Source organism: Pleuronectes platessa, chromosome 5, assembly GCF_947347685.1.
Source record: "Pleuronectes platessa chromosome 5, fPlePla1.1, whole genome shotgun sequence".
Taxonomy (NCBI): Eukaryota; Metazoa; Chordata; class Actinopteri; order Pleuronectiformes; family Pleuronectidae; genus Pleuronectes; species Pleuronectes platessa.
In genome coordinates, this window is record NC_070630.1 from 9822191 (window position 1) to 9848411 (window position 26221).

Here is a 26221-nt window from a genome sequence, read left to right on the forward strand (position 1 = left end):
GTGTAAGAATATGTAGACAGAGTGTGCAAAAGACAATATTATTGTATAAATGATAAATAATATCAATATGGTTTATATTAACACATATCACATATGATGTGAAGTAAGTGTTCCAGTATATGGAGCGGAGTGTTCAACAGGGTACACAGTGCAAGGAGACAAGTATATTTAGGGTATCACGTCTTTCTAACTCTTCGTCCCTGACATATTTGTTTTCTTAGAATTTCGAGAGTTCCTTAGAGTCTCAGTTCGTGTTATCTTCCTCGGGGGCTGGCAGGAAAGGTTACGTAAACTTCCGAGGCAAATTTGAGTCCTGAAAATGTCTGGAGTTCATTGCAGGTCTCAAAGCAGCTAAGGACCGTTATTTGACTTGCCTGCACCTCCTGTGAAAGTCCCATGGCCGAGATAATGAATAGTGTTTTCAAGTACATCTCTAGTTCACCATGAGGATGTTACCACCACAGCAGAGTTAGCCCGATTCACTGTCTGTCTCAAACAGTGTGTTAAGCTACAGGCCTGCTGTTGTCGGTAGAAGACGGTTGGAGTTAGATTCCGAGATGAACCTCAACAGGTCGGATCGATGCCGTTCCTCTTAAAAGAGCAGATGTGATTAGTGCAACCTGCTGCGACTCTCCCACTCCCTGTTTCCATCGGCACAGGAAAGCACTCCCAGACACTTAATGTAAACAGATACACACACCAACACACTTACTGTAAAACACATACAAACACAGACACAGACACACACACACACACGCGCACACTCCCAGAGAAAATTGGATGTTTGAGCCGTGCTCCAAGCGGCACTCAGTGAAAGTCAAGTGGTGACTCAGCAGACAGATAACAGAGAGAGGGAGACGCAGCAGAGGGGGCTTTAGAGTCAAGGTGGAGAGCTCGGTGCATGGAGACAACGAAACGATTCTTTTAAAGTGAAAGTGTCAAAGAGAAGAAATGACGATGCTCCGAGCCGCCTGTCTTCTTGAACATCGTGCATCAACCCCGGGAATTACCTGCCTGACCCTTTTTGTTTGCACGTTTTTCCCTCATCCGTCGATTCTCTCTGACCTCAGAGCAAACACATCATCGTTCTTGTCCTCTCAGTCCTCAGTGATCTAAAGACTCTTTTCTGCCACCGTCGCCTGCTCTCTCCTCCGTCTACATCACAGCTTCGCCCCGTGTTGTTTTCTCCTGTCTCTTCTCCCTCCCTCTGTTTCTCATTATTGCCTCCATAATGAGGTCAGAGCACAGGGTCAATAAATAAAAAAAAAAGCATTAAATTAAACAGCTTATCCGAGCCCTTAATTCAACACTGTTTGGTCTGTATCTGTAAGGCACAAATAAAATGCGTTTGAATTTGTATTGCTTTTTCCCCCCTATTTTCCTCAGCTCCGAGCTAATTCATTAAATGACTCAAATTAATTGTGCGTTGATGGGCTCTTGCACCAGAGTGCTCAGTGCAACTCCCTCGGTTTGAAGGATGCAATGTTTTTATAGACACAACCCGACCATCCACACGCTCACTTACACGCATGCGGCCATTCCGTGTTGCTTTTCGGAGAGGCTAATTAAAAAACTTGGGGGCAGCGGTAAGTGAGATTCATGACACGTTGCAGACACGAGGTCGTACATCCTACTTTGTGTGTGGGGGGCCGACAGAAGCTGCCATTATTGGATCAGCACTGCTTCATTAAGTCGCCACACGACACAGAAGGTTTCTAACGCCCGTGGATGGCAAGATGGAGGGGGGGGGGGGGGGGGGGGGGGCGAGGGAAGGACAAAAGCTGTGAGGGAGAGAGAAGAAGAAGTGGAGGGAAAGGGATGGTGGAAGGAGGGGAGAGAACCAAAGTGGTTGTACAAGATCGGTAAGAGACTAGAAATTAAGAAACACTCTCAGCTATCTGGGAGTACAGGTTTGGGAATTATTTTTTTTCAGGCAGATCATTTGAGGCGAGGAAACGGTGAACTAGGGGAAATGGCCTGAGGCTTCCTGTTTACACTGCCCTGCTCCACATTTCCACAACAACTCCGGCTGCAAAACAACATCCAAATATTCTGAGATTGAATTCCATGCACCGGTCTGTTCATCCAAACAATCTGTCCGTCTCATTTCCCTTAACAACCTGTCGCCACTACTCCATCGATTAGAGTGGAACGATCGGAAGAATGTAAAAACACCAGGAGCCATCATCTCAGCCTTTTCACAAAACTCTACATACCTCCAACAACCATATATAAGGATACCTACCTACACAACCAGCAGTGCACTGCGGTGAGCTGTAAGCCACTGGCAAACAGAGGGTGCTGGTGCTATCTGGTGGCAGCACTATGCATCACATCCTTCATCAAGCAGCATGGTTTTCATTTACCTTCACTAACTGGGCATCAAAGTGTAAAGTCTCACATAAATATGGCGACGCCTGCGAACTAGTTCTGGCAGACAACTCGAGCTGCGCTGCGCCAATCATATTACATACATCATGTGACATACATCATGTGACATACCTCAATCTCCACAACCATCTATAATACACACCCACCTTATCAGGTGGTCTATTTAACCAGAGAGACATTTCCCATCAAACCCTCTTGCTCGCACTGCTGCTGCAGTATTGCTACCTGTTGCTTCAAACCCTCCACCACCCCAGCATCCACCTGTAGGCTCCAACGGGGGGTTACAAGTATTTGCTCATCACTCCCCTCATTCCTGTGTAATCATATGGGGGAGTGATTAAGTTGGAGCCTAGACGCCAAACACTAAATCTGTTGTAATAAATATATTACATGATCGAACGTGAGTTGTCTGACTGAACGGTGTTTTCAACCATTTTGGCTAAACATGCAGGGAGCTGTGGACCTGCAGCCCTCAGGCTCTCTCCCGGCACATTAACTGAAAACATCTGTAAACCATGTGGTGAGAAAGGACGTGAATGTGGGACGGTTCATTATTATTTATCAAGCTAGAAACGCGGATATGGACCTTGTTTCCTTCACACTGTGCAAATATTAGGTGAGTTAATCCCCCTCACCATTTTTAAAGCTCGTTTCCCAAAGAGCCGATGCACATACTTCTATCTCAATTAAAATCTTTGCTGCTAATTAGAAGCTTCAGTGAGGAGGACAAATTGACACGTCATGCGTAGACATTTCTGAAATGTGGTTTTAATGAACACCAGGCTCGACGTGGAGTCACAGGGTGCACGGGAAACTCTAAAAATATATATCGGTGGCATTGTGGGCTGATGTCTCTCGTTCCCACGTCCCCCTGTCCTCCATCCGCCCTCTCCTCTTCTTCTTGTTGTTTAATGTGCACAAGAGCTTGTATCCCCCGCAGCTGATTGGCTGAGTCCGAGCTGCTGTGTTTGTTTCACCCTGACACTTTTCACCAACACACACAGACGGGTAACGGACTGTGAGGAGATGTGCGCTGAATTTGAAATAATGTGCATTAATTAGAGTGTTCAGCCTTTGACCTCTAATATAAATTACATTTTCAATGTAGCTGCTAAATGGCTTCAAAATGGTTTAAGTAAAAATGACTGTGATGTATTGAACTAATAATTTACTGCGGTTTTCAGATTACCTTTTGGTTCAATTAGTTTTCAGGACCTCGACTTCACAATTCCCAAAAAGAATGTAGTGGCAAATCAAATACATGTACCAAAGTAGGAATTCATTTTATAAATATAATTTTAACAAACATTCATTGAAACATTTGCGGGGTGTAACTAATTCCATTTACTTTGTTACAGTAAAAAAAAAATGTATGTAACTGTACTTTAATTGACTAGATTTCATTTCAGGTGTACTTTCTACTCCACTACAACACACAGCCTTATACTTTCACATTATTACATCACATGTCATTTAGCTGACGCTTTTGTCCAAAGCAACTTACATTTTTAGTACACTCAGCATTCATGAGGGGCCACTTAGGGGTTCAGTATCTTGCCAAGGACACTTCGGCATGCAGATGGGGAAGAGTGGGGTTTGAACCGGCAACCTTCATGTTGGAGAGCGCCCACTCTACCCCCTTGGCCACAAAAAGATAAAATTATCTTTATATAATATTTTAAAGTAATCAAGAGGGGGACACACCACCAATATATAATATATAAAGTACAAGTACTTACTTCAAGCTATTTATTTGATTAAAATATTAGAATACTTCCTCCACCGCATGCATTGAGTTTATGTCATAATAATAATGATAATAATAGCAAGGTCAAACTAAGCGTTACCAAAAAATGATACGCATTATTTTATCAATAACCTATTGCAGCACCTGATAATATGTAATAACACAGAGATTTACACCGAGCTTCTCATTTCACTACTAGTGAAACATTTAGTGTATTTGCCCAAAATGTCAAACTATTCCTTTAATTACACAAACTGACCTTTAGCTACAGATCATTTCAGTAGATTAAATAACCAAACTTCATTTCAGTTAATTTGTAGTTTTTTATTCCATTTTTTTATTCATAACAGCAAGAATCAAGATAGCAATACAGGCCTCGTGAAAACATGTGCCAGGAACCTTCTTCTTCTCTTAATCTATCAAAGTTGGCACACGGCAGGTTCTGCTAATTACATTCATGACTTCAGTTCTTAAACATAGTTGATAAAACCTCAGCAGGTGCCGCTCTCCACCTCTGTCCCACATCTGCTCTCTTCACACACGGTTCATTCTGATGAGATTGTATTTTTATGGCTTTAGACTGTGACAATCAGTGGGTTTCTCTCTCTCTTTCTGCAGCGGGCGAGCGGCACCGCGGACCCGACACATCCTTTCACGGGGCCTGGGACAGTGAAACAAGCAGAAACAAACCGCGGCAGAGGACAGAATACATCATATCGGCACTACAAGCAGAGAAAACAAACAACAAACAGAGAAAAAAATCAAAAGGTTTCAGTTTTACACTATATCGTAAACGTAAGCATGCGTGCTTGTAGAAGATGAGAGAGGACGAGAGATGATCAGGACAGCGTTTCTAACAGGGCCGGGTCTAGACAGGCATGTATGAGGGGGCAGCCACAAATCTTGAGGGGGCATTGTGCCTAACCCTAACCCTAACCCTATTTAGTTTGAGGGGGCACAACATTTATTTGAGGGGGCCAGGCCCCCTCTTGCCCCTGCCTAGACCCGGCCCTGGTTTCTAACCAACGACTTTATGACCAAACCGCTACCAGGTATTTCCTGTCTGAAGATATGCTCTTTTATTAAATTCTGCCTGATGTTGAACCACGTTCCTGTTTGGTCAGTTTCATCTACTAAGCACAGCTTACATGAACAGAAAGAACATACTTAGAACTATGGTGTTTGTGTTGCATGTGTTTGAACTCTCCAAGTGGTGAAACTTGAGCGAGTGTATTCTCAGGAATCTTTTTTTTTCTTCTTTTCTCTAAATAAACCACTATTCTATTTTTGTATTTTTTTTAATATATATATTTTACTCCATTACATTGATAGAATATTGTATACTGTAAATACATCTTTCTTATTCAATATTACTGTGTCATGAGTTTTTTTACTTCTAAAACGGTATATGTAGTTTTTCCTTGAACATGCATTCTTCTCTGAGTAAAGTAAAGAGACAGGACATGTTGTGATTGGTTGGGCCTGGGAGGGCGTGGCCATGACACACAGACCTGTCCACACAGGCAGGTTCGGGGACCAGACAAACCCAGTCAGGCCCTCGCGCTGGAGGGCAGTGGACGCCTCCTCCGGAAGGTTACCTGGCAAACTACAAGCTGCTGACAAAAAAGAAGAGCAACACTTGGCCTTTTTTTTCTGAAACGGGTTTCGGAGCGTGAGAACTCGCTGCCCTTTTTGATGCAAGCAATTTTGTTCAGCCTTTCGTAAGATATTTTTTTTTGTCGTTATCCTAGCAAAATTCCTTGTCGTCATAGACGTCTTCTTTTTTTTTTTATTCAAAATAAGATCTCAATATACATGATTCTCTCTTTTTTGACTATGTACAGAAGTGCAAAAAAGTCAACCTTTTTTTTATCGCCTTTATCGCCTCGAGTTTCCCCCGACCCCGCCCTCGTTGTTTGCAGTTGGCTGAGGAGGAGACGAGCGCTCGGACTCGCTTCACCTGATCCCGCCGGCAACGACGCCCCTGAAAAAGTGATCAAATATGCAGCTTGTTTTCCAACATGGCCCAATTTCCAGGGAGAGTAAAAATATTCAAACAATACTTTACTATTTGAAATGGATACAGTAGAAAATAACATCTTTACTCTAAACATCTAAGAACTAGATTTTTTTTTATAATAGTCTTTTTTTTTATCTTATTATTTGACTACTTACAAACCTTACAATCGTTAAAATATTACTCGGTTATCGGCAGCGGTTGCCACAGTGACAACTCTGCCTCTCTGTTCTATTATTTCATCACCGTTAGATACTCATATAAAACATCTTTGTTCAAAGAGGACAAAAAAAAGACTAGAGAAATGAACAATGTGCATACAGTTCAACAATATGCATAACGTAGAAAATATTGAGTTTACAATCATAATCATACTCAAATTAACACTACATGGAATTTCAGGAAACTGTGCATGAGGGAACACACAAAAACACACTCTTTTTTGTTTTAAATCCTTATTTTCATTATAAGAAAGATAAATATTATAAGCCAAACTGAAAATTTAAACTAAAATCGACATGTCAACAAAACAAAATAAAGTGAAACACTCCTCGTCTAAAGGAGACAAACCTCCAGTAAGGTTAAGAAAACACTAACAAAAAAAAGTGACAATTACATAGTGCTCTGTGTGTGTGTGTGTGTTGGTATGGCGTGGATTAGGCAACTGGATGAGTCAAAATGGCATGTTGCATTGTGCTGACCCGATGGTACATTCTAAGGCTTTGGATGAGTAATACAATCGTTTATATTCTTGCCACATTCCCTGTACTAGCCACCGATTAAATATGCCTGAAGAACACCCAGAACACAACGACAACAGAAAGAAAACTCTTCTAGAGATCTACTCTAAACACCCGACCCTTCTGCGGACTCGCTTATCAGTCCCCCCCCGTGCGTTTTTTTTTTAAAAGTCAGCCCCTCTAAACTCTACCCACAACATCTAACAACAGTGACACAAAAAACTTTGGCTGACTATCTGAAAACAGCTCTCAGGTAACAAATATTCATAAATATGTCAGACTATATACACACACGCTCGCACACACACACACACACACACACAAACACACTCCATTACACCACATACTAACCTCTACCTTTACATCCTGCCTTTAAAATATGCATAACCATTCAAATGAACACAAATCCGGTCATGCAAATCCCATATCCATCGCCAGTTGCACCGTAGATTAGAGTTGTGTGTCTCTCACAGCAGTTTGGATACCGACTGATGGCCATTTTGTTTCAAAGCTATTCGAGTCTTTGGTCTCCCTCAGGACGAGAGCTCTCATACGACTCAATAGACTCAACGAACACAACTGACCTAAACGGCGAAGAATTAAAAATCAAAAAAACCTATTCAGTCCATAGATTTGAGTAAAGCAGACAATCTGGGGGAATCTAATCAGAACTGGGTCTGTTTGGGATCCCAGGTACACACAGGTCACGGCGCCGGACGCTACAAGTTGCCCCGTGAGAGAAACTAGAGAAGGATTTAAAGGGAATTGTTGAGTTTGATACTATGCAACACTGCCTGAATACCATTTGGCGTGTTTTAGGGGATGTGTGGCACTTCACAGGGTTTAAAGACATGTGCTTAAAAGACAGAAAGGTAGGCTACAAAGGTTTGAAAGACACCTCACACACATTCAGTTGCTATTTCGCCTCTGAGTGCACTCATGTAATTTCCCTTATCATTGGTTTTATAACAGAACAAAAATCGTTAATGAAAAAATCAGCGTGCATGCATATTGGATTCAGTAAGATCATTAGTTTCCTTTGAACTGAAATACAAGGTGCACCTCTGTGTAAACAAATGAACACGTTTGAGTCAGAGACCAACAATCGATGAGCTAAACAAACACCACAAGTCATGATTCTTGGTCAATGGACGTACCGATACAACAGTCGATTGTTTTGTTCCTCTCGACTGCTCCGCGCGTTTACCTCATTTCCACATTCAAAGTGTGTCCGGTGAATAAAGGTAAGTGGCCTCGACTGAGCGAAAGGCAGTCTGTAATGCAAATTATGTTCTTTTCTGTTGTTGTCGTGTAATAGTGTGCATGAAATACACAAGAAAACGCTCCTGACAAAACTGTGCCTCCTATGTTAACATGCAGATTTAATCCCAAACCAGTCCGGGGCTCTGGTTCCTCTTCGCTCGATGTTGCAGGCATGAAGGGTGACTGCTCATCTCGGAATCCACGCCAGCACGCTCCCGTTCCATCTGGGGAGACGTTCGCAAGACGCAGAGAATTACAAGTGAATCACAAGGACGGTTTGAAACAAAGAGTTTGTAATTGTCTTGAAATCCGACTGAAAGCTTCAACGAGAGACAGACAAAAACATAAATCCTGGACAATCTGCAAAAAGCCCAAATTACGACGTATTTTTGTATCTGTACTGACAAAATATATGACATGCTATGATATGATTAACGTTAGAAAAATGTCATGGTTTTGTCAAATTACCATGATGGGTGAGGCAAGTCAAACACAATGTGGTTTGAACTCTGCTGCTGCAGTCACATCAGTGACCACAATCTTTTCCTAACTGATGTGACTGCAGCTGAGGAGGTGAAACCAGAAGCACCACAGACATCTGCATCCCCCTCCAACGTGTGTGTGTGTGTGTGTGTGTGTGTGCGTGTGTGTGTGTGTGTGTGCGTGTGTGTGTGTGTGTGTGTGTGTGTTTTCATTCAGTTATGAGCAGTGTGAGTGATTGGTGTTTGCACCGAGGCCACAAAAATCTTGTGTAAAGTGAATTAAATCCAAAGCTCCCACTTTAGATTTGTGGAATACTGAGCCGAGTTGATGTTAATGTCTGATAATAATGACGTAGCATTCAGTTTGTTTATCAATTCGCATATTTTCATCTAAATAAATTGAGGACAATCTAATTTACTAACCTGAGCGTTTTTTAAACTTACTATTTATTTTTGCCATTTTTCAAACATGAACATGAAACTGAATCTCTTCTGTGTAAGGAAGCAGCGAGTTGTGCACACAACCACAAAACATCCACAGTGGCCAAGAGACACTCAGCAAACAGGAAACAAATGAAACTTGCTCAAAGGAAATCATTTAGCATTTTGAGAAATATGCACACTTGCCATCTATGATTTCTTGCAGTTGCTGTGAGGTTATGTCGTACTACCTTTGCAGAGTATGTTGTGTTTTCATCTATACTTGTTTGTTGTTACTGAGTACAATTACGCAACAATGAGTCATGAAATTACCATTAAACATGATGGGAGGATGCAGTATGAGTCATTCAATTGTGGTGAGGATCCAGATCAGGGGACAAATCCTTATAACTTTGTTTATCACAATGTTAAAACATTGCGAGATAGCATTTTTCAGCATTTTGCCGGAATAATAAAAGTATCTTGATGAGAAAAATGTCTATGAGTGTGTGAAACGAGGTGCAGATCCAAATTCACATCTGGATCTAGTATATTTTAATGTGCTTTCATCAGGGGATTGTTGGGCCTTGGCAGAGTTCTGCAGTCTCTGAGTCCCAATCAAGTTGTTTTTATAGTTTGAGTCTTTTATGGATCAAACAGAAACATATAACATGACATTTAGCTTTTCTTTTAGATTGCTAACCAGCTATTGGCTGTAGCTTTTTATTTAACCTACAGAGAGAAACTCATATTTCCCAGACTGTCAAACTATTCCTTCAGTTTCTGCATGTCTTGAACAAGCAGGATAGCAGCGAGGATTTTACTAAAATTGTTAAAATAAATGTTAATGTGTTGCAACCCATTTACGTCACAGTTTCAAATGGTTTCGGTGGGAAATAACAGAATTCATTGGTCCAGATGTGGTATGTGTGAGATGTTGGCGAGTGATGTGATACATACTGTTCTGATTGAGTCTCCTACATCTGGGTCACATACTTGTGACTAGCCAGATGCTCGGCAGATATCATTGAAATCTGATTGAGAGGAAGGAAAAGAGGGGGAGAGAGGGAGAGCGGGAGAGAGGGAGAGAGGGAGAGAGACGGACACATTAGTTGAAATGAGGACAAACGCCACTCCAACCCAAATTGATGATAAAATAAGCATAGTAATTATCCAAATAAACGAATGCTCTGAATAGCCTCTAAAGATCAGAGATGGGAAATGTGCATTCATGCATTTTTCATCAAGAGGCACTTTGAAATCATGTGATAAAAAAATAAAATAATAATAAACTAGCAGACACTGAAAAGTCAGAAGTGAGAGAGAGCAGCGGAGGAGCCAACCTGATTGGCTGTTGCGGTTGCAAAGGGAACACTTGTGGCAGATGTGTTGGCTCCAGACACAGTGGCTTGAGTAGCACCGTGCATCATGGGTACTTGGAGGGAAAGATCACACAGGCAGTTTGAACCAGAGCAGATTTAAAAGCTTATTTTAACTTCAATTATTTAATGTAAACACTTCATTTGCACGTCTGTCTATAGGATGCTAATAAACATGAGAAAACCTACTGAACAAAAAAGTCAAAACCAAAGATTTGAGTTAAGAAAGATGCAAGTGGAGGAAGAAACATGAATATTTAAAAATGCTAACAGTATTTTAGAACAATTCAAGTCAAGTTAACTGGTTGTTTACCTCCATAAAAAAGAAATGATACAAAAATTAAAACAATGACTTCTACCTCCAGCAGTAATGATTCCTCATGTTTATATAGCACATATAACCAGACAGTGTAAGGAGGTGTTGTAGAAATTAACGAGCTGGGGATGAAGCGGGGGTGTTTGGGGATTTTGAACTGCAACTAGCATTTGGTGACAGACACACTGGGGCAGAGCAAAGACAAGTTCATTCCATATCCACAGAGATGACACACGTAAACAACTCCCGAGTGAAATTGCAACTGTCTAAGTTTAAAATCAGACAAAATGGAGAATGTGCTCACATCGTGTGGTGAGTTGAATGACATGTGAGAGACCAAACTGGGCTCAAAGAATGATGGGTAAGGAAAGTTGGCACCTACCAATACTTGTTGCAGGTGTCATGCAAAATATCGAGCCTGCCCATCATGCATTGCAATGGGGAGTGGAGTGAACGGGGGGGGGGGAGAAATCAAGAAAAACCCATTACAAGTGTTATAAAGTCAAACAGTATTGGATTCACACTGTGCTCTGAATACGTTCACTCTTTTTACCCTGATACAACAGTTCAAAGTGATTATGTAACAATATTGATTACTGATAATAACACAGCACGCACACACACTCACACACACACACACACACACACACACACACACACACACACACATTCTGCATGACAAACGGAGAGTATGCATGAAAAGTGAGGAGAGTAATGGTCGTCTGCCCCGTCCAGCCCCAGTTCACTGTTTAACTGCTCCGTTAAATGAGGGACAAATAAAACGTGATCCCATTTTGCCGTTAGCAAGACGGCAGCTGTTTGCGGGGGAGGGGGGGGGTAGATTTGAGTGACCTGCTTTCACAGTCCTCTGGAGTGTGTCGCACTGACCTGACGTGAGGATCTGAGAAACTGTATCGCTCACAGACGGGAATCGATGGCAGGCTATTCTTAGGCTGTCAGATGAGAATATGGGACGCAGTGTAAGACGACTATGCGGTGGCCAGAGGAGAGTGGTTCAATTGAGGCGCGAGTAAATGTATATTTAGGACACGGTTTTCCACTGGGCATGGAGGGGGGGGCACGTTCCTTCAATTTTCAGAAACAGTTCAAGTTTGATTCCCTCAACGAAACACATCTTTCTAAACTGTGTCATCCGTCAAAATTAGGTCAAGAGAAAAGAGGTTAATTCAAATGTTGACTGATTATCTCGTCCACCTTGTTATTCTGACTTTAACTAATAAGCTCTAAAATGGTTTTGCCTGTCAGTCAATAATAATAATAATAATAACAACAATAATAATAATAGTTGATATATGATATATAGTTTATAGATGGGATAATGCAAAAACGAATCAACAAATTGCCACGGAACTTGGTGGACACAGGCAATTTTTTTACATGTTCACCGATTTCTTAAGGAATAATTCATGGATTTACACGTGAAAAAAACTAAATATTGAGGGTTTTTAAATCTACCCTGTATGAGTGTGTAATTTTTGGTTTGATTGGTTGAATTCAAGGAGGCTGTTTATTCTATTTAACATTTTTAGATTTAGCCATTTACTAATACTGCTAGGTAGTCCGCTGTTATTATAGTGGCAGGTACAAAGACTAATTCTACCGCAATGTGTGATACTACAACTATACTACTACAAGTATTATGAAACAAAGTCCTACTAAATACCGATATATGCAGAAAGTAGGAGTTACAGTATCCTAAAAAACTAAAGCCCACACACCCATGCAGAACACACATACAAAGTACAAAATGTAAATTTGTCCATGTTTTCACCAACAATGAAATCGAACAACCATTCAGTCATTTGCAACTGATGCCAAAACATAACGAGAAACTTCATGTGATTTGATTTGACAGTCGTGATGAGATCACTGCAACAAACACAGGGTTATAGAGAAGAGTCTCACCTGATGGTATGAAGGCAGCCTGCTGCTGAAACTGCATGTTGGCCAGGGCCTGTTGGTACTGGAATACGCCAGCATTGAACATCGTGGTGGCACCGTTGGCTTTTTCAAGTGCAGGTCTCTTTGGTAAAGGAGGCAAAACGGGAGGGAGCCCCTGATGAGGGGACAACACCAAAATAAAGGGATGGGAAAGTGACGGAAATCAAACAGATGGTAGCGGTGACATCCAGGACAGAGACAAGAAGAAGAAATTTCATTAGAAGATAAAGTTTCCAGACCGCGATCACACACACACCGGCAGGCAAGCAGTGGACTACACTACCTCTGTTAGAGCAACACACGGTGGTGCTAGCTGTGATCTTTCTAGTGACGACAACAAGGAAACAATCCTCATATGATTTGATATAGTACAGCACAAACTGTAATTACTTTGAACTTGATCTTCCTGTAAAGATAAAACAGCTATAATAAAAAGTGTTGTATTGATTGTTGGACCAACAACAGGAATGATGTAGTTAGAGGAAGCTGCACTGCCAACTCCATGATAACTAACACTATAAGCCAAGTTAAGACTGTTGCGACACCTCCTACACAGTTGAACATGCATATGGGAAGTGACAACATCATGCAAACACTAAATCACCTTGTTAAAATACTACATTTCCATGCTACTAGAAATTGATTAGGAGATTCATCTAAAGGGTGATCAACTGACCATTGACTGTGGAATACAAAGTCATGAAGTCATTTTTTTTTTTTCCAAATAAAAATTCAAATGAATCCATTTGTTTAAGGCTACAATCAGTTCATCACCCCTCAGTGTTTTTCTCAGTTCAGATCTTTAAATATCTACTGTATTAAAAGTACTCAAGTCTATGTACTCAACCACAGCTACATGCCAAGCTAAAAGGTGAATAGTAATAGTCATAGTACCAGGTCAAAAGTTGCGTCGAGGGGTCGCTTCAGTGATTTGACAGCCGACTCATTCTTAATTAGCAGGCAGCGAGCACATGATGGCAATGGGGCCAATGGGGTTCAAGCGCAATAACATAAACCAGCAAGCGGAGGTGCATCATGGGGGCAGCAGTGCAGTGGGGGTCGGTGAAAAAAACAAACAAAAAAACAAACAAACAAATAAAAAAACAAATCATTGGAATGCAATATACAACAATAACAAGACTAGGGCATGCACATTAATGGCTGTAGTGTTACTGAGAAGAATTGTGGCCCTTCACATCATTTACTGTCAGAGGTAAACTGTAACCTTGTGTACAGGAGTGTTTCTGTCCAGAAAGGAGGATTAATCTGATTTCTTGAATTCTGATTGAGGTTAATTGACTATGAATAAAAAATATAAAAACCTGGTCCCTGCCTCAGATACTGGTTGTACTTAGTAGTACTTTCTTATATACTTACAACTGCCGACTATTATCTGAAAGGAAAAGTTTTGCCTCTTCACTGCTTTATGTCATCAATGTCATTGTATTATAGTTTGGGTCAAGGAAGAAACCCTTCAATTCTGATGCAGATCCAAATAAATGTGGTTTCATAAAGGGACTGCTGCAAGTGCCTTTCTTGTTGTCTCCTTTATCAAACTTTACTTTTTGCTGTAAATATGTTATATGTATGTTATTATTTTTACTTTATTTATATTTATATTGTCTTTCATATCCGCTGTTTGTGCACTTGAACAGAATTATATGTTAATACTCAGTGGTATAATTAGGGTTGAGGTTAAAAGAGGTAATTGGTGTGGTATCTAAGATCCTGTTAGCTTTGATTCGAATCAAATCTATTTAATATGTCCTTTTAAATACACTGGGGGAAACAAGTGTTATATTATGTATTTATAGTGCTTTAAACAGCTATTGAAGATAATTTAGTCCATATATTTCCACCACTAATTGTCATTCAAAATGCCATTCAGGCTAATTAAGTCTAAAAGGTTAGAGTATGAGTAATTTGACCTTCTGGAATAATAAAGAGTAAGAATAAGAGTAAAGGTTAACTGAAATCAAGCACACCCTCTTTTCTGGTTTACCTTCTGCATAATATCCTCTACAGTGCAAAACCTTGTTGTGTCCTTTGATAGAACATAATCTGTGCATAGCAGAAACAAGATCAGACTGAATGGTAGTTAATAATTGAACACAGCTACTGGCCGTGAACTGACAGCGAAAATGTACAACTAACAAAGCAGCAAAACAAGGAGTAGCAGGAGGCTCAGTCACACACTGGCATGATCGCTACAGCCTGCTGCTGATAAAGCACACATCCACTCTCAGAGCGTATCGAGTCGGAGCTGCAGAGAGCAGGAACAGCGCAGACAGGAATGTTCACTCGGAGCTTGAGCAGAAGCACATGGTAGAAGATGTTGACTGAAACCCTGCTTGATGTATACACGTGCTCCAACTCACAGAGGTGATACCCAGGCCATGTTTATCGAGCTGACATTAGAGGGGCCTAAGGATTTATTTTAGGACATCACATAAAATCAACACTGGTTCGTCTTCTGACTTTTGGTTTTATTTGATTTGTTTTGAGCAAACACTGCATATGAAGATGGCCGACATGTCGAGCGAAGCCAAAGCGTCTCGGTCGCCCCCTGCTGGCTGACTGCAGTATAGGTCATAAGTCCTGTCTCCGTGTACCAGACTAAAAAGTAAAATTACATAAAAGGTACTTCTTATCACACTGATGTTCGTTCGGGTGCTCAAGTTTATGATGACTTTGGTTTAAATACAGTTTTTTTGATGCTATAAAAAGGAGGTGAGAGGCTGAGATTGATCAAGCGAACGTATCGACAGGACCTTGCTATCCCGGCTCCCCCCCCCGATCGCTATTTCACAGGCTCTAGCTCCAAATGCTGGAGATGGTTTTCATGTGATCTCATCCAGGATATTTTGGCTTTGTTTCTGGATTGTGGCAGGAAGTAGAGATGTGACGTCCATCTTTATATAGAATCTATGGTTCTGACTGGCAATAGTTCCTGTAGCTGCATAGGGCTGAGGATGCTACGGTGCTTCAGATGTTCCTTTGTGTGAGTCCTGCCTCATTGTGTAGTCTGTGGACAGATACGTACCATGGCTGCAGCGGCTGCAGCCTGGTTGACTTGGTGCTGGGCGGCTTTAATCTTGGCCTGCAGGTGAGCTGGAGGGTGGAAGTACTTGCACTTCTCCCTCGTGCAGCGGCCCTTTATGTAGTCCATGCACACAGTGACTGTGTTGTCGTTGGTGTCGATCATAGTGCTGTCTGACGGGTGGGCGAAGCGGCAGTCGTTCTCCCCGCGTGTACAGTTACCCCGCTGATATTCCCGACACACCTGAAGCACAAAACACACAATTCTCACACATTATTTTGTTCATCCATCCATCTTTCTATCATCTGTATCATTGTCCTTTAAGGGTTTTGTGGAGCCTGGAGCCAACCCCAGCTGACATTGGGTGAGAGAGGGTTCACCCTGGACCGGTTGCCAGCATATCACAGGGCTGACATAGACATACAGGCATTCACAATCTTGTTCACACCTACACTGACAATTTGGAGTCAATGTGCATGTCATCTATCTGTGGGAAATGCAGAAAACCCACAGAGACACAGGGAGAATATGCAAACTCCACAGAAAGCAACTGGCTGAACCTGGTTTCGAGCCAATGCGATTTTTGCTGTGGGATGACACTGCACCATGCACCGTGCCACCACTACTGTTTGCATGAAATTGAGAATTTGACCATAAACACAAACACACACACACACTCTCTCTAATGCACACACCAGGCGCGCACACACACATTATGGAGTTACTGTTCACTTTACTGCACATTTGATGAAGTAATCAATCCGTCCAATCATTTCTTGACAATCGCTTTACCAGACAGAGCTAACCAATCTTAATGACAGGTCTGGCCATTACCGTTGATTGATAAGCAGAACAGAATGTAACCAGCGTTTGCAGACACATCAATCACACAAACTTTATCCATTATTCAAATGAGCTGTGTCGCCGTGTTCTTTTTCCGATAAAAGACAGAAGGGGGCAGCACCTGCACGAGCAGTTAGGAAAGTGATTGCCTCAGCCTGAATGTAGTGGCTCAATGAGGCTCATGGGAAATAAGAGGCTGGTTACCATCAAGGGAGGCTGCAGCTGACGTAATCAGTAGCCCACACTGAATTACTCTCTGTCTTTCTCTCTCACACTCACACACATACACACACACGCACACACACACACACACACACACACACACACACACACACACACAAGGTGGGTGCACTTGTAAATTACAAGGCACCATTTTTTCCCCTAGAATTACCTTTTTGTTGCTCTGAAGAGCTGCTCAAAAGCTTGATATCTGTCCTGTCCTGCACCAAATGAAATGGAATTTCATGGCGCTCTGTATCGATCCATCAGTTATTGTGACGGAACAAGCCATTTACCAAATGTCTGTTTACCAGTCTCGCTGTCTGCATGCATAAAGGATTTGATTTGTGTCGGACCGACCGCCAGACAAAAGGCCACCGGTGCAGTTATCTACAAACCACCCCTGCTCCGTCTCCTGTCATGACAGCTCATCATCCACAATCACTGGTCTGTGTGAGCGATGGGCTTGGATTCTCTCTCTCTGTCTGTCTCCTCTTTCCCCCTCGTACGTCTGACGTCCACACACACATTCACATACAGATATACACTTACACTTACACACATGCACACGTTAATTCCCCACTACTGCTCCCATCACCACTGCTGCTCCTCGTCTTATTAAAAAACAAATCAGACTGCCTTGTTGTCAGGCAGAGGTTTGGAGAGGCAGGTGAGGGAGGGAGGAAACAAGGGAGAGAAGTAAAAAACGTAAGAGTGGTCGGTGAATAAACAGTGAGAGAGATGGCGATCAAATAAAGAGAAAACCAAATGGAGGCGATCTGATGTTCTGTGAACAAGGTGTGCTCTAGTGGCTAATCGTGCATTAGAGAGAGCTAACCCTCTGAATGTGCTCGGTTGGACAAACAAATAAAGGGCCTGTTAATCATATTTCCGTCCCCATGGTTACTGTCTCTCGGGGCCATTTACATCACCAGTGTTGCAGGTAGGCAAAGTATGATTTCATGAAATCTAAAAAATGCTGCAGTGTTGCTCCAGGACGGGGAGACTGGAAAAATGTTTCTGAGCAAAACAGTCTGGAGGATTTTCTTCTAAAATAGGAATTTCTCTCCGCCTCATTGAAACAGTGGGTCTGAAACACATCCACTGGCTGGTATGTGTGTCAGTCCACAGAATCTCAGCTATGTTTATTTTGAACTACACACGAGGCACTGAAATATGGCTGGTCCTTTTCTCCGGGATATTTTTAGCAGAACTAGTTCTTGACAAATTAGGCTAAAACTTAAATTCTTCCAATAGAAAGCCTCGCTAGTACACACAAGCTGAGCACAACAAGGCAGAGTTGACCACTTCCTTGAAAAAAAGAGCAGTTTTTGACTCAACTACCAATGATTTATTTTTGGTTACTGAATATTTCAAATCTGTTTTGTGTGTTTACAAGACTTTGATAACTGTCATTACAATTTATTTAGCTGACGCTTTTATCCAAAGCACCTTACAATAAGTGCATTCAACCATGAGGGTACCAACCCAGAACAGCAAAAATCATGTAAGTACATTAGCTTCAGGAAAAAGCCAAACTACAAGTGCGACATATAGCACCATATAAGTGCTACTTGATTTTGACCATCTTCTTAGCAAAGGTTTAGTCAGAATAGATAGATGTGTTTTTATCCTGAGGTGGGAGATGTGTCGACTTTCTGCTGTCCTCATGTCAATGCAGAGCTTGTTCCATCATTATGGAGCCAAGACAGCAAATGGGCAATGTTGGGCGGAGTGGACGGGCTGGGGTGAAGGGTTTAACCATGTCATGGATGTAGACTGGACCTGATCTGCACGGTCCGCAAGTAACAGTGTCTTTAAGCTAATGGGGGCAGCCACTGGTAACCAGTGAAGGGAGCGGTGTAGTGGGAGAGAACTTAGGTAGGTTGAAGAACTTTCAAGCTGCTGCAGTCCAGATGAGCTGCAGTGGTCGGATAGCACTAGCAGGTAGACCAGCCAGGAGTTCTTGCAGTAGTATAGGCTTGAGATGACAAGAGCCTGGACCAGAACCTGCACCGATTGGGTTGTTTCAGCAATGTTGGCAGTAATGGAGAGTTGGTTGTCGAGTGTCATACCCAGGTTTCTTGCGGTCTGGTTGGGGGCTACCACAGAGTTGTCGATGGTGATAGTAAAGTCAAGGGTGGAAGAGCCCTTCCCTGGAAAGAAAAGTAGCTCGGTCTTGTAAAAGTTGATTTTAAGTGGTGTGCGGACATCCACTTAGAGATGTCAGTCTGACAAGCAGAGATGCGTGCTGCTACCTGTGATTCAGACTGGGCAAAAGAGAGAAATAGTTATGTGTCATCTGCGTAGCTGTGGTAGGAAAAGCCATGAGAGTGAATTGCAGAGCTGAGAGAGTAGGTGTAGGGAAGAAAGGAGGGGACCTAGGACAAAACCCTGAGGGACCCAAGTAGTGCAAGGACAAGGTTCTGACACAGATCCCGGTAGGTATGGTCAGGGTTGAGGTAGGATGTGAGCAGGGAGAGTGCAGAGCCTGAGACACACTCAGATCCTGAAGGGAGAAAATAAGGATCTAGTGGTTCATCGTTTCAAATTCAGCAGAAAGGTCCAGAAGGATTAAGACCACAGAGGAGAGAGAGGCTCCTCTAGCAGTATGAAGTTAGATACAGAATTCCATCAATTATTTGTGAGAAAATCCTCTCAGTCCTCGGTCTGCAACAAGACCTGCATGTTCTTCTATTAAAGAAACAATATGGAACAGAAACAAATGAAAAGTCTAAAAATGACTACATCTACGTTATATATTTTATTGAGTTGTGTACTTACATTATCCAAAATGCCAAGAGAGATCCTCAATTTCATTCAAGGTAACAGGACGTTTCATTTTGGCTGCCTTTGATTTCCCCGTCTCTCTTCTAACTTCTGAGGCAAACAAAGTACGATGGAGGAAAAACACACATCGAGCCAGAGAGCAGTTTTGTATAACTCAGTCGTAATGGATCCCGATTATTCATTCCCAGTTACTGTGTAGCTTGAATAAAACTTAAATATTAAACCACCCTGGCCCAATCAGGTAGATTTTCATCGGAAGACAACAAATCCCAGGATCTCAAGCTGCTTCAGGACATCGTCAAACTAGGTATTATGTTGTTGTTTGGATTGAGGGACCCCTATTGGCAGAAGTTGTACATTCAACAACATCTTCTCTGTTCCAAATTTCTACTACTTCTCACCAGTTAGGACTCATCTATCAAGCCAATCACCACTCTTCTCTGTTGTCTTTGTAGGTCGACCAATTGATTTCCTATCGCCTCCTCCTTCTCTTTTTTTCCTGTCACCCTTCCCCTCGCTCTGCATGTCGTCCACTCGTTAATCGAGCCAAGAGACTTCCTCTGCCTCACCTCCTCGCTTACCGACGCTACATCCTAAATGTAACCTCCTATTGTACTTGCACACCTCCTGCTGCCTCCAACGATTTCCCCATTACTCCGCTGCGAGTGTTTCCTGGCCGGGGCTACATCAGGGATGGGATTGACTTACGGTCCAATTAATGATTATCCGAACACAGCACAACACTTACCAGGTTCCATGACTGACTGGTTTTACAGAGGAATTAAAGATTTTTCTGAAAATGAAACACTGGTTCGGCATAACATGAGCTTGTGCGAGACAATATTTTTCTCCTGCGTGTTGATGGATTGCAACATCGACACAGTTCTGTTTGTAGAGATACTCTCATTAGTACCTTTTTCTCTTTGCTCAAGCCTGGGTAATGACTGTATTATGGTAATGGGATATACCGTAGTTACTGTAACAGACTCTTTACCAGACACATAATTAAAGTCTACAAACAGAAGCTGTTGAAGACTTTCCAACCCCTGCCTTAAATATTCAAATAGGCTCAGCCCACATCTCAGAGCCCAATCTGTTTGCATAGATGGGAAAACGATCCTCAGTGGGTGCAGTGTTTACTAGAGTTTTGTTAGTCCGTCTTTTAATCTGTGAAAGATATGAAAGTGACAAAATAATTATGGAAATCCCCTCGTCTGTGTGATCAGTGGTGTTCGTGTGTGTGAATGTGGTCGTATTTTATTCCACTTGAGACCAAGAGTGTAAAATGCTTGCGTCTCTCACCTCCAGTCTGTCTGTTCTCATGAGCTTCTGTGCGGCGGCGGCAGCAGCAACAGGGACGCTGTGGTTGCTGGTGACCAGTACGGGACCACTGGGCATGATGTCGGCGGGTATCAGGCCGGGCGACACAGGGCCCAGGTAGGGGTTAAACGCCGCATTGGCGTTAGTGGCAAGGCCGGGTGTGACTGAAAACATGGGCTGTGGGGACACGGAAAATGAGAGAGTCAGTCGGAGCATAATTGAGCAAAATCATCCCACAAAGTCTATTTATAAAGAGGTGAATAGTTTACTACATATCCTAATAGGTAAAATGACATCCTTGGCAACCATGTGATGGTAGTAGTAAGACATGCATGCCATTATCAAAAGCAAAGGAAAGTATAGGATGTGTGAATGTGGACAGAAAGAATAAAGCAAAAGCAGACAATTACTGAGGGTACATCTGAAGATTATCTTTCTCGTTTGATGGCTGCTTTTCTTTCATTTGCTCCAACTCAAAGAGTATAGGCCTCGGCTCTATGTTTGTTGTTTCCTACTTCACACACTTCATACACCAGAGATCATTAAAGAGTAACAAGGAGGAGGGACCTCCCGCTGAGTGCGCAGGCTGTGCAGGAGGAGAGGTGCTGCACTGTACAGCGACGTATGTGTTGTGTGCTGCGGTTTGAAAGAGTAGAAGCCCGGCCGACAGCTTCCCCTGACAATCTCCTAGAGCAGGGGTTTTCAACTGGTTTTGTCCCAGGGACCACCTTTCTGACTAGAAAGTAATCCACGGCCCACTGATGTGCCTACGCGCGTGCGTGCCCATGTGTGTGTGTGTGCGTGCATGCATGTGGATAGAAGGAAGTTATAACATTTGGTTTTCCATGTTGGTTTTATTTAAAAACCTCAAACAAATCAAGAAAAATCTGTGTAAAAAACGACAAAAACGGTTGATTTTCAGTGCTTAAGAATTGAAAACAAAATTTAAATGCAATTTGTAGTTTTACTGCACCTCAGAACCATATGTACATCAATATATAGCGTTCATGACTTAAATGTACAGTTACAGTAAAAAAAAATTACGAATGCGTCGAGCTTTTCGTAGAGCTGCATGACGTTTGCATCTCTCCCTTGCATGGAGCTGTTGAACTAGTTAAGCTCTGCAAAAACATCTGTGAGGTACGCCAGCAAGCCGGTTTCAAGGTTCCCCTCATTACCTTTATATTATTTTAGACATATTTTTCTTATTTTAGATATTTTTCACGATATTCAAGAGTAATCTGGAAATGTGTTGAAATATCAAAGCGAATTTCGCGGACCCCTGGTTGAAAACCCCTGTCCCAGAGGAAAGACTGTGCTAGGTGACGTAGCACACTGCGAGTTCCCCTGCATGTTCCTGACCCTAGCCCCCCCGCCTGAGGATTGTCTCTTGAGCCCCTGCCAACACGACACAGTGAGTAACAGAACAACAGCTTCTGCATTCCTTCCAAAACTTCACCGCTGATCTGGGATGAGTCAGGAAACCAGGAGTACTGTTGTGGACTTTCTAATTCTTCTGCCTTCTGTAATGTCTGAAGAATTACGTCCTCTCCGGTTCCTCTGTACATGTGCGTCGCTCAAGGCGCTCAGTTCTAGTGTGATGTCATTCAAAGTGCTCGCAGTCACGAGGGTTTAAACAATGCAGTGATCTCATCCTGCATAAAAAAAGTTTGTGACCTTGCTAAAGAACCTTCTCTGTCTCATCACTTCACTTTGAATCGTTTCCAATAATGATATCACAATGCAGATTCATCACGATCCCGACTGATTTAAAACAATTACGTCAAACCGAGCATATTTACACAGTAGGAAGAGGAAAACGTCTCGCCGCATGGCTCCTGTCGGCAATTTGTATCACAGCGGTGATATTATGTTTGTGAAAATCTTTCCCGACAGCCTCTTAGCAACAAAGATTTTTACTTTCTCTGAATCCATATTGGAAAAGTAAATTCCACCAATCTGCACTGCCAATAGACCTCAATAAAAATCAACATTTTCAGAAAACAGATTAAAAGATAATGTTCCTTCCTCAATTTACTGGCTTTGTTAGAAATAAATAGATCGAAAGCAAAATGGCACAAAGAAGAAACCTGAATTTCAGATTGCGACATCAACCACACTGAACACACTCTGGATTTTGTTTTTGTGATGCAACCACATTTCAACACTACAATTGTTCCCAGACGGTGTATAAAAACTAACGACATGTCTGCTCCCCCAATGGTGACGCCAAAACATCTCAAAGTACAAGTTGAATATACTTTGTCATCGAAAGTTTCTATCAATTTTAAGTGTTTTTCTCTTTGGTCATAATTCGTTATTTCATGATATAAAAATGGGCTGAGATGCCGTGGTTGACCGATGAGACTGACTAACTGTGTACAGCCGGGACTCTGATAATTTGGCTCCACACCACTGGGGTTACTGGGCAGGATGGTGTCACTAGAATGCAGCTGCAATTTTCTGTCTAACCCAAACAAGTCCGACCTGAACTCGACAGCCATTCTGTTTTCTGTGACCAAACCCGAGTCCAGTGTTTTTTCCTGATTACAGGTGAGTGCAGCGTACAAAGTAGATAGCCCAGGCAGTGTGACCGAACCTGACCCGATCCTGAACGTCCTCCCAGCCCATTGGGTACCAACTCGGGTCAGGTGTCAAAATATCTTGGCGAAACCTGTATTTTAGGATATTTTGGCATCATTTTTGTACCATGTTATGAAGTTGAGGCGGGTCAACCAAAGTATGACACTGCCACAATGAACCTTCCTTGTGGCTTGGATGGTTTGATTTGAGTTATTTCCCTGTTTAAATGTGAGTGAGCGAGCGAGTGAGAGAGTGAGGACACAGCACTGTAGATAGATATAATTGTATTATGGGCTGTCCGTTGACGTTGACACTGTAATAAAAAGCATCATGAGAACCATCACTCACAGCCAGCTGTAATAGATCCTAATTACTTCACCCTCTGCATGGCCCCAATGCGTGAAATGAAAGCACTCTCCTACGCACTTGGAGGAAGGAGGGGAAGCCAAAAAAAAATAGAAAAGGTGTGAGAGCAGCGAATAAAAATGTGTTAAAGACGCTGAAGCTGAGGGCAGGGAACTAAGCTGCGGACACAGGGGGAGGATGGAGGAAGAAAGTCTGATTCCTGGGAAGCCTGGTCCCAGGTCTTACCCCTTTGTTCCCTCTGCACACAACATGGCCCCGCTTTTCTTGACTTTTCTTTGTAGTGCAGGTTTACAGCCATCCCTCCTCACTGCTGTCGCCCTATCTTTTTCACTTTACCCACCTGTCTCTACTCTGTCCATTTATCTCTTCCTGCTTCACTCAGTCCTCCCTTTCTTCTTCTGCTTTGTCCTTCTCTGTCAGCCTGTCTTCCCTATATCCTCTTCTCCTTAGTTTCTCTTTTCCCACAACATAAACAGAGAGGGAGTGCTTAGCAATCCCAGGGAGATCTATTGCTTCTTTAAACACTTTCTTGTTTTCCTCTGTTCCTCTCAATGGGCATCGCCACACAACCCTTCCTCCCCAGATAAGTGCGGTAAGCCATCAGCTAACTTTGTACATACATGCATGTACAAACATGCCGCATTTTTTAATAGTCTGAGACACATGGTCCACTGCACAAAGAACTCTGGGCCCTAGAGACAGGTCTCATAGAGCTGGATCTCCCCTTGAAGATCCTTTGAGAACACATCACAGCAGTTTCTGATGTAATTTACTGCATGTGCATGTGTGCATGTATACATTTGTATCATGTTCATGATGATAATAATTATATCTCTTTTGATAAATGCATAGCATAATTCATCAATAGTACTGTCCCAGTTTAATATGATGAATTCGAGGTTGACTTCAACTTAGTTACAACCAGATTTTCAGCCGATTTGCCATTCGCCGAAGAGTTCTGCAAGTCGCCGACAAAAGCCCTGTTCGGTGCTCGATTGGCAGTCTCCACTCGCTATGTCAGAACTCTTCAAAGAGGCCATTAGAGAGGCTCAGCAATGCGTCGCAATTTGCCAGACTTCACCACAGGGTGAAGGGTATGGTGAAAGTACACAAGGTGCCCCCTGACTTTTTACACTGCTCATGTGATTGGGAAATCGAGCAAAAACCAGGTGGGTTTGCTTTGCTTTGGCTCGTAAGGGTCAACAGAAACATTTGGCCGGAGCAGCTCTCTATTACTTAGAACTGTGATGTCCACTTGTGCGTTTTACCTCGTCCAGGTTGATGTGTCACTCTGTGAGAGGGAGGGATCATTCGGACTGACTGTACGTTTAGTCAGGTGTTTCCCCCGATGAAAGATCATGTATTATGTGAGGTAAAGCTTCAGGGGCTATTTACTCCTTGTTTGTAGTTGTAGTACAAACTCAATCCACTGACAGGAAAGGTTGTGTTGAAGAAACTACTGATTTCAGGTCAAGAATAAATATCCTGTTGATGCTCATCTATAAAACCAGTTCCTACAAACACAGACACAGGACGTCATCATCTTGGCTAAATTTGACATGGAGAAAATAGTCAGTGAGTCATAACCATAAGCGATCCTGTGATTGGCTCAGTGCTGATCTGGATGACCGCTCTCATGATTAGGTGGTTTGAACTATTGACCTCTCAAACTATTCACTGATATCTGGGAATTCAAGTCCAGAGGGCAAGTGGTTGGACAATTATAACCATAATGAATAATAAACATTAGTATGCACTTAGGCTATAAAAGGAGGCATCCAGAGCTGGAGTAGAAGTCTGAGTCATCTTTAGAGAAGCACAAAATACATATCAAGCTACAAATGAGTCGTCCACATATGAAGAACAGGTCCTGTACATTTATAAAGTCTGTATGTGTATACATTTTGGCATTTTGGAAAATAAGTGTTATATTTGTGTGTATACAGTGAAAAAAGATACATGTTTAGTTGTTTTTTCATTAATTCGAGGTTGGTTTGTATGCATCTGTGTCCCCTCACCACTGGCTGTAGCTGTGTGCCGGGCATCATTGCATTCGCGAGGTGCATCTGCTGGGCCAGCATCGCCATGTTCTTCTGCTGGATGAGGTTGTTCCTTCCATTGATCTCCAGCTGGGTCTTTAGGTGAGGAGGAGGATGGAGGTACTTGCAGTTCTCCCTGGAACAGCGGCCCTGTAGTAGTGACAGAGCAGATAGCAGGGGAAGGAGGAGGAAGAATGAGAGGGAGAAAGAGAAATGGAAGGAAATTAGAATAGCGTTTAACTGTCGCCTAATGTAAAGAAGCAATGAGCCTTGACTCAAGGCGCTGCCCTCCCATTTCCCAGGC

General features: G+C 42.5%; 1 protein-coding gene across 3 annotated transcripts in view; it reads right to left on the reverse strand.

The window, feature by feature from the left end:
- Positions 1–4447: 4447 nt before the first annotated feature.
- Positions 4448–26221, reverse strand: part of LOC128440200 (muscleblind-like protein 1) — a 68292-nt gene continuing 46518 nt past the window's right edge. For 2 of the 3 annotated variants that reach the window (XM_053422838.1, XM_053422837.1), the window contains exons 3-11: positions 25897–26067; positions 20912–21106; positions 15761–16000; positions 13612–13665; positions 12682–12832; positions 11138–11173; positions 10404–10495; positions 10021–10094; positions 4448–8382 (exon numbers count right to left, since the gene is read on the reverse strand). In XM_053422838.1, coding sequence (XP_053278813.1) covers positions 10038–10094; positions 10404–10495; positions 11138–11173; positions 12682–12832; positions 13612–13665; positions 15761–16000; positions 20912–21106; positions 25897–26067 — 996 coding nt within the window. In that variant the 3' untranslated portion in view covers positions 4448–8382; positions 10021–10037. The remainder of the gene's footprint in view (positions 8383–10020; positions 10095–10403; positions 10496–11137; positions 11174–12681; positions 12833–13611; positions 13666–15760; positions 16001–20911; positions 21107–25896; positions 26068–26221) is intronic. The other variant, XM_053422839.1, reaches the window with a different exon arrangement.